Source organism: Pteropus vampyrus, unplaced genomic scaffold (assembly GCF_000151845.1).
Source record: "Pteropus vampyrus isolate Shadow unplaced genomic scaffold, Pvam_2.0 Scaffold394, whole genome shotgun sequence".
Classification (NCBI taxonomy): Eukaryota; Metazoa; Chordata; class Mammalia; order Chiroptera; family Pteropodidae; genus Pteropus; species Pteropus vampyrus.
In genome coordinates this window covers 1,324,237-1,340,439 of record NW_011889175.1, presented here as the reverse complement: position 1 = coordinate 1,340,439, position 16,203 = coordinate 1,324,237, and the positions used below count along the sequence as shown (strand labels likewise).

At 40.4% G+C, this 16,203-nt stretch overlaps 1 protein-coding gene across 4 annotated transcripts in view; it reads left to right on the top strand.

Annotated features, from left to right (window-relative positions):
- Nucleotides 1-16,203, top strand: part of GFOD2 (glucose-fructose oxidoreductase domain containing 2) — a 34,543-nt gene that overhangs the window by 13,908 nt on the left and 4,432 nt on the right. The window contains exons 2-4 of one of the 4 annotated variants that reach the window (XM_011380495.2): nucleotides 8,518-8,606; nucleotides 9,205-9,372; nucleotides 10,992-11,337. In XM_011380495.2, coding sequence (XP_011378797.1) covers nucleotides 11,079-11,337 — 259 coding nt within the window. In that variant the 5' untranslated portion in view covers nucleotides 8,518-8,606; nucleotides 9,205-9,372; nucleotides 10,992-11,078. Of the gene's footprint in view, nucleotides 1-8,517; nucleotides 8,607-9,204; nucleotides 9,373-10,991; nucleotides 11,338-16,203 lie in introns of those variants that run through there. The other 3 variants (XM_011380498.2, XM_011380499.2, XM_011380500.2) reach the window with 3 other exon arrangements.

Below are 16,203 nucleotides of genomic sequence, written 5' to 3'. Positions count from 1 at the left end.
GAAAAGAAGTACCGGTAGTAGGTGTTTGAGCCTGATGCCGGTTTTTCTTTAGAAAAACACTAGAACATTTTACAAACAAATGACCTCTGAACACTTAGAAAGAAAACTGGTGAACACTAAATGATATGTGGATTTATAAAGGACAACATCATCTAACAAACCTTTATGAAGGGCTAACTCAGTGCCAGGTGCCTAAGGTACAAACATCTGGTTGCTAGCCTTGAAGAGATCATGGTCAGTTCTGATTGTGTGTGTGTTTGATAACAATATAATCTTTTTTAGTATGTTTACTGAATTGGTTGATCCAGGGGAGCGTCACATATAAGTGTCATTTATTTGGATGAAAGCTGTGCATCTTATGTGGTTTCTTGTCCCATTGGGCAAAAGGAGAAATGAGAGCTGGTATAGTTCTGTGAAATTGTGATTACTTAAAATATCTACTCCAAAAATGATGGAGCCCTCAGTTTCCTCATCTGTAAAGGAAAATAATAACACCTGCCTTGAGATATTTTAATAATTTAAAAAAATGATGCTTGTAAAGCACTTGGCACATAATATGTACTCACAGACAAACAAAAACGTTAGCTATTATTGGCTTGAATTAAAGACATAGCCTGCTGATCAAATTTGTAACTGATACAAAGCTGGTAGGGATAGTGAATAAACATCCAAAAAGATCTCAACTGATAAACAACCACCCAAATTAAACTAAATGAAATCATTAGAGAAAAAATAAAAAATAACTGAACTTTGGTTTAAAAATCTATAATACACCCATGTTCATAGAAGCATTATTCACAGTAGCAAAAATGTGGAAGCTACCCAAGTGTCCATGAACAGATGAATGGATAAATAAAATGTGGTATATACATGCAATAGAATATTATTCATCCTTTAAAAGGAAGGACATTCTGACACATGCTACAGCATGGGTGAGCCTTGAGGGCATTATGCTAGGCGAAGTAAGCCAATCACAAAAGTACAAGTATTATATGATTCCACTTATATGAGGTATGAAGAGCTGTCAAACTCATAGAAAGTAGAATGGTGGTTGCCAGGGCTGCGGGGAGGGGTAATAGCTAGTTATTGTTTAATAGATATAGAGTTATGTAGATGAGTGATGGTGATGGTTACACAACAGTCTTATTTAATGCCACTGAACTGTACATTTAAAATGGTTAAGGTGGTAAATTTTATGTTCTATGTATTTTACCACAATTAAATTTTTTTTAAACCTAACTATACAAGTACGGAATATTTATTAGGACATGTGAAAAACTCAGTTTGACATGACTGTATAAATTCTAAAATGAATGTAAGCTGCTTAATAGGAGTTTAATGTACAGAGAAAGGAGACTAGAGAATGCGCAATATATGGTGTTCAGTTATAGGGACTCCATTTCAGGGGGATGTTGACAAACCAGAGAGTGGCCAAACCAGAGCAGCCTTCGCCAGTAGGGTAGAGTGTATGAGGAAGGCCTGAGGGAATTAAAGGAGTTTGGTCTGTAAACGAGTGTTTATCAGTTAGCTTTAGCTATATAACAAACAACCTCAGAATTCAGTAGCTTAAGACAAATGTTTATTGTTTCTCATGATTCTTAGGGTGACCTGGATGGTGGTTCTGGTGTGGGTCAGCTCAACTGTAACCAGATGGCCATGGGTGATCTCACATAATTGGCAGTTGGCTCACTGTCAGCTGGAGATGACTTGGTCATGTATCTCTCATGATCCACTAGGATGGCCTGGGTTCATTTGTTCACGTGGTGATGGTCCCTGAGGTCCCAAGAATAACAAGAGCAAGCTTTAATGCACCAGTACATTTTAAACCTCTTGTGTCATGTTGCTAATGTCCTATTGGCCAGAGCAAGTGACATGGCTAAGTCCAAGGTCATTGTGGGAGGTGATTGACTACCCAATGGCATGAAAACAAAGAAGGGAATTGTTGTGGCCATTTTGCAAACAACCTACCGCAACCTAGAAAATGTAGAGGAAACAGAGTTTCATTAGAAACATCATGGAGAGTTAAATAAGGGTGGATTGCAAGTCAATCAAAAGTAGAACTTTCTGACTAAAATGGCCCCAGGAGCACAGAAATAAAGAAAAGGCCTTGTCATTGGATGTGTTGGAGGGGCTGTGTGATCTCTTATCTTCCTGACCAACTTGGACCTGAACATCATCTCTAAGATGCTTTCACACCACCTGTGGCCCATGTAGTTAATAGTGCTCTTCTCTGTTGTTCTACATGCCATACCATATAATTTGTTTGCCTACTGGTCTTGCTAATGAAATGTAATTACTTGAGGGCTTGAATGACATCTCAGTACCAATATTTGCAAGAAATTGCGTCCTATTCTCAGGTTGCCTCTTGGTGGTCAAATGACTATGTCAGCTCCAACCATAGAATCTGCATTTCAAGCAGAAAGAAGAGAGAAATGGGAAAAAATAATGTCTGCCAGTGGAGATCTCCTTTAAAGAACATTTTCTTAAGCTCTACCAAGCCGTGCCTTCTATTATTTATCACACTCCTAGACACACCCCTTTGCAAGGGAGGTTGTAAAATACAGGTTTTAACTGCACATTGCAACCCCCAACATTGTAAAGGGACCGTTGGTAGGAAAGGATTCGTAGGCAGCTTCTGCCCAGGGTCTGACCATTACTCGAGCTGCCTAATGAATGAATGACCTCTCTGAAGTTATGCACTAACACCAGAATTCCCAGAATCTGTGACTCCACACACACAGTGAAGGGAGCGTGTCCTTTTTATCACAGTCCTGGCTACTGTCATGATTATCGTCTGTCAGATGGAGCTCCTGACCTTATAAACCATGGGACAGGGCAGGGTCTGCAAACCTTTTCTTTAAGAGGCCAGAAGATAAATTGTTTAGGCTTTCTGGGCCATATGGTCTCTGTTGTACCTACTTTGCTGTTGTAGCACAAAAGCAGCCATAGATAAAGGAATGGGTGACTGTGTTCTGGTAAAACTTTATTTACAAAAACAGGTATCAGATTGGCTTTGGCCTACCCCTGGGGTAGGAGGTGGGTCTTGTCCTAGGGTTTTACAGAAGCTGTGGCTTGAGGACTGGACATGCAGAAGGTGAGATATTCAGCCAGTCTGGGAGAACAGGATACACAAATCTGAGCTTCCACAGGCATCTCAACATCCAGGCCTTTTGGGTTCCTTGTTTCTCTTAACGACACTATAACTTCCCAGTCACTTAGGCTTAGAACTTTAATATCATATTTTTAGAGGGCCACATTTACTGAAATATAATTTATGGTAAAATTTGCCCTTCGTAGTATATATAGTTCTATGAGTTTTAACAAATGCATGTAGTCATGTAACCACCACCATAGTCAAGATATAGAACAGTTCCTTCACCACCAGCCCCTACAAATTCCCTTGTGGCCCTTTGTAATCATATCATGCCCCTATTTCCAGCCCTTGGCAACCACCGATCTATTTTCTGTCTCTATAGTTTATTTTTTTCATTATGTCATAAATGGAATTACACAGTATGGAGCCTTTTAAGTTTGGCATCTTTCAGTTAGCATGTGCATTTGAGCATCATCTGTGTCATTGTGTGCATCAATAGTTTGTTCTTTTTATTGCAGAATAGTATTCCATTGCATTGATATTCTGTAGTTTGTTTATTCATTCATCAGTTGAAGGACATTTGTGTTGCTTCCAAGTTTTGGAAATTACGAATAAAGCCAACATTAGACATTAGACATTCACATAGAGGTTTTTGTGGGAATGTAACTTTTCATTTCTCTTGGCAAATACCTAGAATTGGGATTGCTAGGTTGTATAATAAGTGTATATTTAAGGATGACAAATTTTTCCAAAGTGGCTGTACCATTTTTCATTTTCAGTAACCATGAACAGTTGCTTTATATCCTTGCCAGTATTCGATAACTAGTTTTCTAAATTTCTGAATTTCAGACATTCTAATAGGTGTGTAGTTGTAATAAATAAGTTTTAATTTGTATCTCTAGTTAATTCAATCTAATAACTAATTTAATGACTGTTGATATGATGAATTATAGTAATTGATTTGATAATGTTGAACCGGCCTTTCATTCCTGGGCTTTAACCTTCTTGGTTATGATGTGTTGCATTTTTAACACATTGCTGGATTTAGTTTGCTAATATTTTGTTAGAGGATTTTGTGCCTGTGTTCATGAAGGATGCTGGTCTATGTTCAGTGTCATTTTTGGCTCTTCCCTCTCCCCTCATAATCCCAAGACCTATTAATAGCTGTCTGCTCCATTTCATTCCCTCCAACGACCCTCTTACTTTATATCCTAAGTGGTTCTCTGGTGTTTTTTAAACTCTATTCCACCTACATCAAATTAAAAAAAAAAAAAATCTGATTCTAGTAGTCAGAGTCTGGGCAGGAAACAGCCAGCACACTGAAAGGATTAATTGAAAGACCTTTAATGAAGGGATTATTACAATAATGTGGGCTTTGTGGGAAACCTACAAGGAATGGTAAGGACTGGCTACAGCTGGTGGTGTTATCACCCCAGGTGCGATGGGAGCGGTGAGGAGTTATTGGGTCCAGCAAGAGCTGTGGCTATGAGAGAGGAGTGCTGTAACCTTGGTTAAGGAACTCATCCCCTGTCAGAACCACATCCTGGTAGGGAGAGAGACGGAGAATAAATACCTTGACCTTTCTTCTTGCTCTTTGATCGCTTCCTAATACTTCCCATGGGCTGGATCCAAAAGGTAGCCAGAGGCCCTGGAGCCCATGTGATGTAATCTTTAGAGACTGGCCTTCCGACTCCTGAGAGACAGAGCAGGGCAGAGAGGGGATTAGATGGGAAAGGTGGGGCAGACCAAGAGTAGAAAGTACACCCACCTGGCAAAGTCCGAAATCTTAGATGAGCTTGTTGCTCCTCAGATTATGACTCTGTCTTTTCTTCTTTTCATCTACCAAAGCCTACCTGTTAGGCCCTCAATAAAGCCATGATATATGAACATATTAATATAGGTTTGAGTAGTGGAGCTGAGAGGCAAGCAGTTGCCAAGCCAGACAGCAAAGTGAACTTTTCAGTCTCACACTCATCACTAAGAATGAAAGAAGAGTTGTTCCACACATACGAGCCTCTGTTTTCACAGAGTTTCAGAGAAGATAAGTAACCTGCCCAAAGTTTCACAGCTGGTTGTGACAGATCTGTCACACATAGCTGTCAAGGTAAAAATGTCCAAACCTGTAGAGAATTTTTAGAAAAATTATTTGACTCAAACAGAAGATACACCTGAAAGCAAATTCTCAACAGACTCGAGAAAGGTTTTGGAGAATGGCAGTTTAAAGCTTCTTTTATGCCTTCGGAATTAAGGAGAGAGGGTAAGGAAGGTTACATGAAGGTGGTTGCTTTGAAAAAGATGCACAGGTGTGTTGAAGCAGATGCACAGAAACAATAGACAAGGTAAAGATAAACTTTTTGCAAAAAAAAAAAAGTTATGTGCCTGGGGCTTGACTCCCTACCATGACTCTGCTTAGTTAGAAATTCATGATCAGATCACCCTCTGAGGTTATTTTCCATAGGACCCCCGCCTTTTCATCCACACAGTGAACTCTAGAACCCAAGAAAGTTACCTAGCCTCTCTCAGCTTCTGTTTTCTCATCTGTAAGATGGGGTTGCATGGACTTAAGAGAGTTGTGCTATATATTACAATAAACGCTGCCTGGCCTATTGCACCCACTGCACATTAGCTCAGAATAATATCTTCATATTCTTTACAGGTTTTGAAGATGAGAGATGTAAGTCATAAATATCTTTAAAAAAAAAATCTGTGTAGTGATTTACTATGGCCCAGGCCCCATTATAAATGCTTTACAAATATTACTCATTTAGTTTTTAACTGCCCTGTGAGGTAGATGCAATTATCCCTATTTTACGAAGGAGGAAACAGAGACAGAATGATTAAGAAACTTACCTGATGTTATCTGGCTGGGAAATGGTACAGCCAGGATTTGAGCCCAGGCAAGGTCGGCTGTAGATTCTATGCCTCTAACCTCTATGCTACCTTTCCCAGGTAAAGGCTACCTTTACCTGTAGCCTTGTAAAAGTGTGTATAGCCAGTCCTGTCAAGGCACTTTCCACCCTTCATCTTGACCACCATGTATTGATTGGAAGTCATATGAACTAGGCCTGGGTTTATGGAGATCTTGGCAGACACGTGAAAGGTGTGTACAAGAATATTAGAGGCAAGCAGTAGAGAAAAGTTAGAGGTGAGAAAGGGCAGTCACTGAAATAAATGAGGAAAACCAGCCCTGCCTGCTTGAGCAGGAAATACCCAGTCATCAAGCGTGCCTAGCTTCATGCCATCTGGCATCCTCAGAGGCTAGCTGATGCCCCTTTGTGGGTGTTAATGAAACTGCCCTTTGAGTCAATGTCAGTAAAAAAGAGGTTATTAAAATTTCTTCTAACCCATTTTTTTGTTTTAAGCCACTCGCGATGCAAATATACACCCAAATATAACTAGAGCATGCAAGGAATGAGGTACTAGAGAGGAGGAAGTGCTCTTTGGGCATGAATATAGGAGGACATGGACATCCTTGCTTATGGTGGCTGTCTCACTCCCCTGGTCCTTGTAGCTCTTGGTAATTAATGACCCACAAAATTTAAGCAGAATCTTACTTATCTAGCATAACAAATTTGACACTCTTAAGCCGCCAGGATATCCATGACTTGTAAGTAACCAAAAAGAACCTGTAAATGCAGAAAATAACCAAAATAGCTGAAAGGAGTCCAGGACTTGAAAATTTTTTAAGATACTATGTGACTGATCTGTTTTCTAATTAGAAGAGAACCCTTAAGGGCAAGAGAATTATCAGCAAAGAGGAAAGAGGGGGTGGATGAGAGGCCACAGACATTATTCATCATCATTAGAAAGAAAGATGGTTATGATAAAACCCATTGGTAGAGTGCAGGGGGCATGCCAAGCTCCACAGCCCCAGAGAGTAAAGACTGAAGGAGGCAGGAAGCTGACAGGGGTCTGGAGTTAGAGGCAGCCCAAGTCATGCTTATTTCAGTGGCTCAGAAAGGCACAGGTGTCCTTCACGTAGGATCTAGCAGTAGAAAATGCTGTACTGGGCTATACTGGCAAACCAACCCTTAACATAGACATGTACTTTGCATAGTACACTTGTATCTACATTAGAAGCAAAAGAGATGTTGGATCTGAAAATGAAATTAAGAACAAATTTTCCATTTAAAATAGCATCAAAGAAAATAAAATACTTTGAATACAAAAATGTGTGTAACTTATACTCTGAAAGCTACTTAGTTGAAAGAAATCAAAAACCTAAGTAAATGGAAAGATGTCCTGTGTACATGGATCGGAAAACTTAATATTGTTAAGATAACATGTTCCCCAAACCGATCTACAGACTCAAAGCAATCTGTATCAAAATCCCAGATTGACAAACTGATTCTAAAATTTATAGAAAGATACAAGGAACCCAGAATAGCCAAAACAATACTGAAAAAGAATGAAGTTGGAAGAGTCACACTTACTGATTTCAGAACTTAATTTAAAGCTAAAGTAATCATGGCAGAGTGATACTGGCATAAGGACAGACATATAGATCGATGGAATAAAGTTGAGAGTCTATAAATAAACTCATATACTTATGGTAAATTGATTTTCAACAAAGGTGTCAAGGTCATTCTGGGAGAAAGAATAGTTTCTTCGACAAATGGTGCTGGAACAAGTGAGTATCCACACGCAGAAGAATAAACTTGGACCTCTGTACCTCCTAATTTCTCCTTTCTCCTATCCCCTGACACTAATTTACTGTCTCCATGGATTTGCCTATTCTGAACTTGTTGTTGTTGTTGTTGTTGTTGGGAACATTTTATGTAAATGAATCATACAATATATGGCCTTCTGTGACTGGCTTTCACTTAGCATAATATTTTCATGGTTCATCCATGTTGTAGCTTTTATCAGTTTTTCCATTACTCTATGTAGCTGAATAATACTACATTGTATGGATATACCACATTTTGTTTATCTGTTCAGTAGTTGATTGACATTTGGGTGGTTTCCACTTTTTGGCTATTATGAATAATTCTGCTGTGGACATTCATGTACAGTTTTTTGTGAGATATGGCGTTAATATGATCTAAAAAGGTCTCAATAAACAACTGTTCACTACGTATTTAATTCTCCCAGAAAGAAAATAATAACACAGTAATCATCAGTTATTCTGAAGCCATTGTTGTCGTTTTGAATAATTGTCCTCCCAACTCTTAACTGGTTTATAGCTAGTAATTTCACAGAGCAGCCTTCTTATTGGGTTATCTAAGTATGTGTTTTGAAACTCATCTCTCTTGGAGATAACCCTCAGAAGCGACTCTGCACAAAGGTATACCTCTCAAGATTTCTGGATCATGCAGAGCTTTGAAGTCATACAAAGAATCTGGGCTTCATACTGAGTCCAATGAGAAGTTTCTGAAGGACTTGAAAAGGAAGGGAGTGATGTGATCCCATTTGCATTTTAGAAAGATCTCTTTGCAATATGAGGAATGGATGAATGAAGGAAATGATGGAAGCCAGAGAGAACAAGTAGAAGGTTGTTGCAGTCATCCAGGTGAGTAGTGCTGGGGCTAGACGAGCACAGTGGCAGAAGGGATGACAAAGAAAGGGTGGATTTAAGAGAATAAAGAGGTAGGATCAACAAGACTTGACATTGAGTTTACCTGGACAGATGTGGGAATAGAGAAGTTGGGGATGCTTTCTGGGTTGAGGAACGGAATTGATGATGGAGACATTCCATGAGACAAAATATAGGAAGAAAATGTTGGTAGGAAGGTTTATGATATTTATTAAATGCTGGCTATATACCAGATGCTTTGCTAAGAACTTAAAACTAGACCTCATTTAATTGTCAAAAGACCCTGGGAGCTATATAGCAATAGACCTGTTCTATTCATGAAAAAGTTTATATATTTAGCTCAGTGGTCAAGCCAAGATTTGAACCCAGATATCTCTGATGGCTTCACTTCGTGTGCTCTCGCCGTCTCACTTTACAGCTTCTGTTCAGATTTGGTCATGTGGGTTTTGTGGAGCTTGTGGAACATCAGTATATATTCAGGAGTAGAGTATATTGGTATGAAGCTCTGGAGAGAAAGCTGGGCTTGTGCCACAGATTTGGAAGTCACTGGTATACTAATTAAAGCCTTGGACAGGAGTAGTAAAGAGAGCACATGGAGCAAGAAGAAAAGAGGATGCCTCTGACCAACCTCAAGAACTTCAGCAAGAAGGTGCTGGGGGCAGGAACAGGGGAGCCCAAAAGTGGCATGGCACTCAGAAATGACCAGAAAGGTGGGAGACTGTCATAGATGGGGAGAAAAGAGGTATGTATATCCCTAGTGTTCACAGTTGGGGAATGAAATAGTTAATTATGATGCATTTATAAAATGAATGCCATGTTTCCATTAAACTGACAAATAGATTGACTCTGATCTGTGATGCAAATGAAGCAGTATTATGTGGATAAAGTAGAACAGCAAAATCATATGTTTGGATAAGACTTTTTAAAAATTAGATTTGCAATGACCAAGATCAGAAGTAGTCAGATTTTTAAAAGATAATTGGTAAACTAAGGGACTGTAAAGTATTGACAAAATTATTATTTAAAATGGTACAGCCCCTATGGAAAACAGTATGGCCATTCCTCAAAAAATTAAAAACAATTACTATATGATCCAGCAATTCCACTTCTGGGTTAAGATGGTAAGTTTTATGTGTATTTTACCATACACACACACACACACACACACACACACACACAAATAATGGTGACATAGGCTCATCTGCACAGGTTGATTCAGCGAGGTCTGGGGTTACCAATGACCCTACTATACAGCCAGAGTGGGAACCACTGGTTTAGCTGGGAGGAGGGTGCCGTATAGGGAAACCTAATACCTTGAGCACACTTAAATCTTATCTTGGTTTCCAAGCAGACTTTTGTTTAGCTTTTTTCTTTATTTCATTTTATAACTCTTGTTAGCAGAAGGAAAAATAAGCCATATTCATTGTAGAAAATTTGGCAGAGTTAAAAAAAAAATCATCCATAATCCCTTTACCCCAAGTAATCATGAAATTCAGGTGTATTCTAGTCCCTTCTATTGTTATGTGTGGAATGTCTGTAGATATAGATATCTTTGTATATTCTCATAAATATATATCTTTTATGCTTTATTTAAAAAAACAAAGTTGATGTCATACTTCACATTGTTTTGTCTTCCGCTTTTTAATTAATATATGGTGATGTCTTTCAGGTCATCGAAGGCCTTCTACCTCATGATTTTCAGTGGCTCTGTAGTGTTATTTATCAAACCCATTACTTTTATTGAACACCTAGATTGTTTCCCAGTTTTTGACTACCATAGTCAATGTTGGCATGATTATCTTCGTACAAAAAATACATATATATATATATCATTTTAAACATCACTGCTGTTTTTTGTTGTTGCCAATTTGTAGTTGAAAATTTTTTTTGGTAATTTGTTGTTTTCTAGTGAACACTTTCCTATGCTTACTATCATAAACTTTTAAATTATAATCTGCATAGTACTTAGGTAGTTCTCTTTCATCTTTTACTGGTTTTTGTTTCCCACTCTTCTTTTTCCTTCTGTAATATATCATGGAATTGTGAACTTTTACAATTAAGGCCCTGAAGGTTGAATGGGTTGACCAGAGTCACACAGAGAATTAACATAACAGGGATGTGAACCCAGCTTTACTCATTTTTCATTTTTCCTCCTTCCAAGAGAGGAGGAAAACTATCCTTAAGGATATGCTAGTATCCTTAGGTCTCCATGGGACAAGCTTCTGCAGCTTTTCATTTCAGAGCAGTATTTATTTCATTTGTGCTTTTGTGGCTGAGACTTGTTGTTTCCAAATAAGCCAGAGAGTAGCCTCAACTGAGTGTGCCCTTCACTAATAGCCAGTGTACTGCTTGCTGTTCCAGGAGCCATGTTTGACCAGGACTGTGAGATGGTCGTATTCATGCTGGAGGCTCTTGTGAGGAGATGAGTTGGTGAACAGAGAAGCCAGCATGAAGATGCTCCCAGGAGTGGGCGTGTTTGGGACTGGCAGCTCCGCCCGGGTTCTGGTCCCACTGCTGAGGGCAGAAGGGTTCACAGTGGAGGCCCTTTGGGGGAAGACTGAGGAAGAGGCGAAACAACTTGCGGAGGAGATGAACATCAACTTCTACACCAGCCGGACCGATGACGTCCTGCTGCATCAAGATGTGGATCTGGTGTGCATCAATATTCCCCCTCCACTCACCCGGCAAATATCTGTGAAGGCTCTAGGTATGGATGGTCAGGCCATAGCAAGGGCAGGTTATGTCCCCTCCGGGTGGTCCTTCTTGGGCTTGAGTCTGCAGGTCCTACTACTCTGGGACAGCACTCACTCCTGGGATAGTCCTGGGGGAGAGCATGTTGGGGAGCCTTACAGCTGTGGGAGGAAATGCTCCAGTGACTGGGGAAGACGCAACCTTCCCCACCTCCCATAAGTAAATCCCCAAACAAAAATTAAGCAAATGTCTTAAGAGTTGGCCTGTCACAGTGGCTAGAGATTATTATATTTCAGGCAAGTAAAATGTTTGCCTCTGTGATTGATACATTTGTTCTTCCATTTCTGTGTCATGCATCAGCACAGAAAAGAGAGCAGGGTGTGTAGAAGGCTGCCACTTCCCGTGTTTTGTCAGGCCTTGACTAGTTTGAGCACACACCCTTCCTGCCAGACTTTGCGATCTTGTATGCCAGAGGGCAGGAAGGCTCTCTGGCAGCACTGGGCTTTCCTGACAGGATCCACAGGACAGCCTGCTCACATCTCTGTTCCCTTGGGAAGCAGTTGGCTCAGCAACCGCCTGCCTTTTGGCTGGGCGTAGCTTGCTGAGCTGTTTTCCTGCGGTTCCTATTAGGCTTCTTTTTCTGTCAATGGCAGAAAAATTCTCTTTTTCTTATTTAAACCAGGTTCTAATTCAGTAGGAAAACAAACGAGTAAACATTCATCCAAAAAATTTTTTTAATGCCTGTGTGCCAGGCATTGTCCCAATGGCATTCAAGGCATTCAGCATAGTGTTGGATTGGAGCTCTCCCAGCCTTCATATTTCACAGACCTATTGAAGAGCCTAGAAATAATAATTACAAGATAAATGAGGAAAAAAAATGTAACTAACAATTCAGGTAGCCTATAATTGACAGAATAGTTCTTTTATGTAAGTTCATAGGAACCAAGTATGTCTCTGATGCAGAGGTCTCTGGGTCCAGAAGCTGGTATACCATGAGGCTAACCGCCACTTCTCCTGGCCACTACCGTGGTGGAGGGTCCATGGCTCTGCTCTTTGTTTCTTCTTTGTTCTGAGGATAGGAAGGCGTCTGTGACCTCCTGCCCAATGAGTTTGAGAGGATAAATGTTCATTGAAGTGAGCAAGAACATGAGTCTGTTTGGTTGTTGATTTGGGACATGTTTTAGCCAAAAGTTATAGGCGGTTTGTCTTTTCTAAAGAGCTCTCTCTGAGGATATGTGACATTGGAGCTTTTTACTGACTCCAGATTCTCAAGAAGACAGGTAATGGCTCCTAGATTGAGTTTAGAAGTAGACCTAAGCCAACACTTTAACAGAGGGCTGGTTCGAGGGGAATCCAGCTACTGTGGTCACTGACTTTTTGGCATCTCTTGTGGCCTAAATGGAGGTTGGTGAAGCCAGGTATGTTCAGAGGCAAAGTTTCAGCCCTCTTGAATTTTAGAGTCCTCACAAAAACCATTTCCAGGCTGTGTAGAAAGAAAAAAAGAAATTCCAGGGCGCTTTGGGCCACAAGCTTGCTGTTTTCAGGCTCCTGTTATGGGGAGACGCTGGACTTTGGGCTTTTTAGTATGGAGAGGGATGACCAGAGGCTTCTGGGTTCATGTGTCCCAGCCCTTGGTGAGGCAGGGCCATCAGCCTTCCCTCCACATCTGTATTGTCAGGAAGAGGAGGGTGTGAATGAGAGTCCTTTATGGTACATGATCCCAGGAGTTGGTGAGGCTGGGAGAGCCCATGTCAGCTAGACCTGCCCTTAGGCACTTGCCCACTCAGGTCCCAAAGGAGTCACCGAGACTGTTGTGACCATGAAATTCACTCCTTATGTGCTTTCACTTTTTTTTTTTTTTTTTTTTTTAGTGAGAATTCTGACTTGTCTTTAGCACATATAAAAGTGACCAGGAGAACTCCTCCAGTTTTCCCAAAGGACTAGGTGTGAGTTTATGAACTGCTGTATGCAGAGCACCAAACTGACCTTGACATCAGATACCACTTCTGGTCCTATTTATGTCCCTCTCAACCTTTGTCGGCCCCTGTGAAATGGGAGTGAAATAGGGGTATTTAAAAGTTCTCGGAGTCAGTATCCCTAAAGATCCTCACTGCCATTCCACCTAACTGTATTCCCATGTATGAACTTCTTTATATATATATGAGAGTATATTTTTCTACGTTTTTCCCACATAGGTCTCTGTTTCTTTTCTTCTTCTGTTTTGGGGGCTCTGTCCCTTGTTTTTCATTAAGGATAGAAGTTTTAGATTCTCAGCCTTTTTAGAGCTGTAAAAAAAAAATTACTTAGCACTATAGCTATTGAAGTACTCTAATTTTAGATCAGCTCTTCCAGATTTTGAACCCTTGAAAGTTTATCAATCATTTAAAGCCTCTGTTGAGTTAAGGAATCTTCTGGCATTGTGCTATGCTAAGCATTATAAAAGGTAAGTCATGGAGACTGAGAAGCAATTATGTGAGGCACACAGCACTGATACAGATTTGCAGCTATAAGGACATATGTGGCGTAGACTGTGCTTCTCTTAAAACTTTTCATACCAATCATAGTACAGTATTTTCTGGAATTCACAGACATAAAATCAGAGACATGTCAGGCCTGTAGGGGCCATAGAGTGTCTGATCCAGTGGTTCTCGGTGTGATCCCTGAACCAATAGCATTAGCATCACCTGGGAACTTGTTAGAGATCTAGATTTTCAAGCCCCGTCCCAGACCTTCTAAATCTCAGGGTGAGGTCTAACAATCTGTGTTTGAACAAGCCTTCCAGGTGATTCTGATGCACACTAAGGATGGAGAGTCACTGATCTAATCCAGCATCTTTATTTTCAGTTACAGAAACTGAGGCCTAGGAACCTTATAGTTCTCTGAGTCTTCATGCTGTAAGCAAAATTGCATTTTCTTCAGCTTGTTAGATCATTATATTTTTACCTCACTGCCAAGGCTATAAAGATTGTTTTTTTGCCTTCATTTTTATTAGTTTTTCCTAAAATTAATTCTTGAACTTGACCTCCAGAAGTGTGTTTTTTATATCACAACTCTTTCTGTGGCAACTTATTTTCTGCTTTTCTTTAACCTTTTTTTTTTTTTTCGTCCACTTCAAGTCTCATCCTTAAAGCTTTCTCATGAATTCCTTAAAGGAGCAGGAAGGACCCTAATATATTTTATTTCTCAGCTCAGAAGTGGTTCAGAAAAATATAATATGCAAAGTGCCCTAACATCCTTGATACAGCTGAATGTTTTCTTAAATCTGTCACTGAAAGGTAACTTTCTGTGCCCAGTTCTTGGCACTTTCGTGCTTCATTAGAAAAACACTGAGTTTGCCAGCCATTTCCCCATGGGCTCTTGAGATAACAAGAGATCACTCCTCAAGCAGCCTGACCCAGATAATTTAATCCCAAGAACATCAGTCCCTTGAGGTGCTTTCCCTGACCCCTAGTCCAGGTCAGGTCTCTGCTATGTGCTCTCATGTTACTATTTATATCATCTTCACTGCATTTATCACAGGTACAGTTCTACATGAATTTATACGGTAATTTGACTAATGGTTATATCTCTCTCACTAAATGCAAGTTATAGTTGTCTGAAGGTAGCGATCATGCCTGATGTTGAATCCTTAGCACTTGGCACAGGGCCTGGCACACAGGATGAATGAAAGCATTCACAAACAATCTTTATTCCCATGCAAGCCCCGTCTGCTGGTGTGACCCAGGGAGCCAACATGGGCCTGCAACCCAGGAAGGAATGGAAAGGAGGCTGTGAGCAAGAGACTCAGTCTGGTGCTTTCAAACTTAATGCTTTCAAACTTATTTTTCTAGTAGCAGAATCTTTTTTGTTAAAGAAAAAAAAAAAAGTGGGGAATCCCTAGATTTTCTGAAACACAAAAGTGTTGCTTTTCCTGCACTGCTTCTCTACCCCACTGTTTGAAATCATTTTTCTAGTCCCACACCTCTAGATAGGTGTCGTGGTCCCAGAGCTGTGGTATGCTACTAGGAAACAAAGAAGCAGTTACTGGGGCAACTTCTCTGGGTTTCTGATGCTTCACGGCACTCCACTCCTAAGTAGTATGGAGAGTATGAGCTGGAGAGAGGCTTACAGCTTGAAAGTTGTTCACCCCACAGAAGATCTGAGCTAATAAGCACTCAGCATCCATGCTTTCCCTGGTCCCTGGAGACAAAAAGCAGTTTTCAGCTTCTGTAATCTCTCCTTTCTCAGCAGGAAAGCTAGATAAACTTAAATAAACATGTCTTTTAAAGCAACTGAAGTCTTCCTAGAGGTAAAGACGGATGCCTTATACTCCTTAGAACATCTGTTCCCTTTAAGATAACCCCAGTGTTGCTCCCCTGTCAAGCCTTCCCTGATCTTGCCATCTGCAAGGGAGAATTGCTATGTGTTCCCACCAGACCTTGAGCTTGTTCCCTCAAGAAGCCCAAGACTTCCTGGAGGAATTGGAGTAGTGGAATTTGGGTTGCCCACCTTGGGCAGTGTCTGTAGAATAAGTAATGGAATAACTGGATGTCTTCACTCTTCCCCAGCTTGCCTTCACCTGTGTATATGTCTAATCCATACCACTTCTTGGGCTTTTTTTATTGAAGAGTATTAGCCTTGAACCATCCCAAGCTCACATACCAAGACACCTCAGGTATTGGTGTCTTATGGCTGCTCATACCTTCACGAACTTCCATCTTAAAACATGGAGAAATGTTGATCTTTTCTCTTTCCTCATATGGAAGGAAGCTGCTCAGTCCTTGAGCACTCTCTCTTTGGGTTTTGTCTAGCTTTGTTTTTCTCTGAGTACATTCCCACTGCAGTGCACTCAGAACGGGTGCCAGGGCAGAAAGGATGTTTTCACTCCCTTTCACCTCCTCCT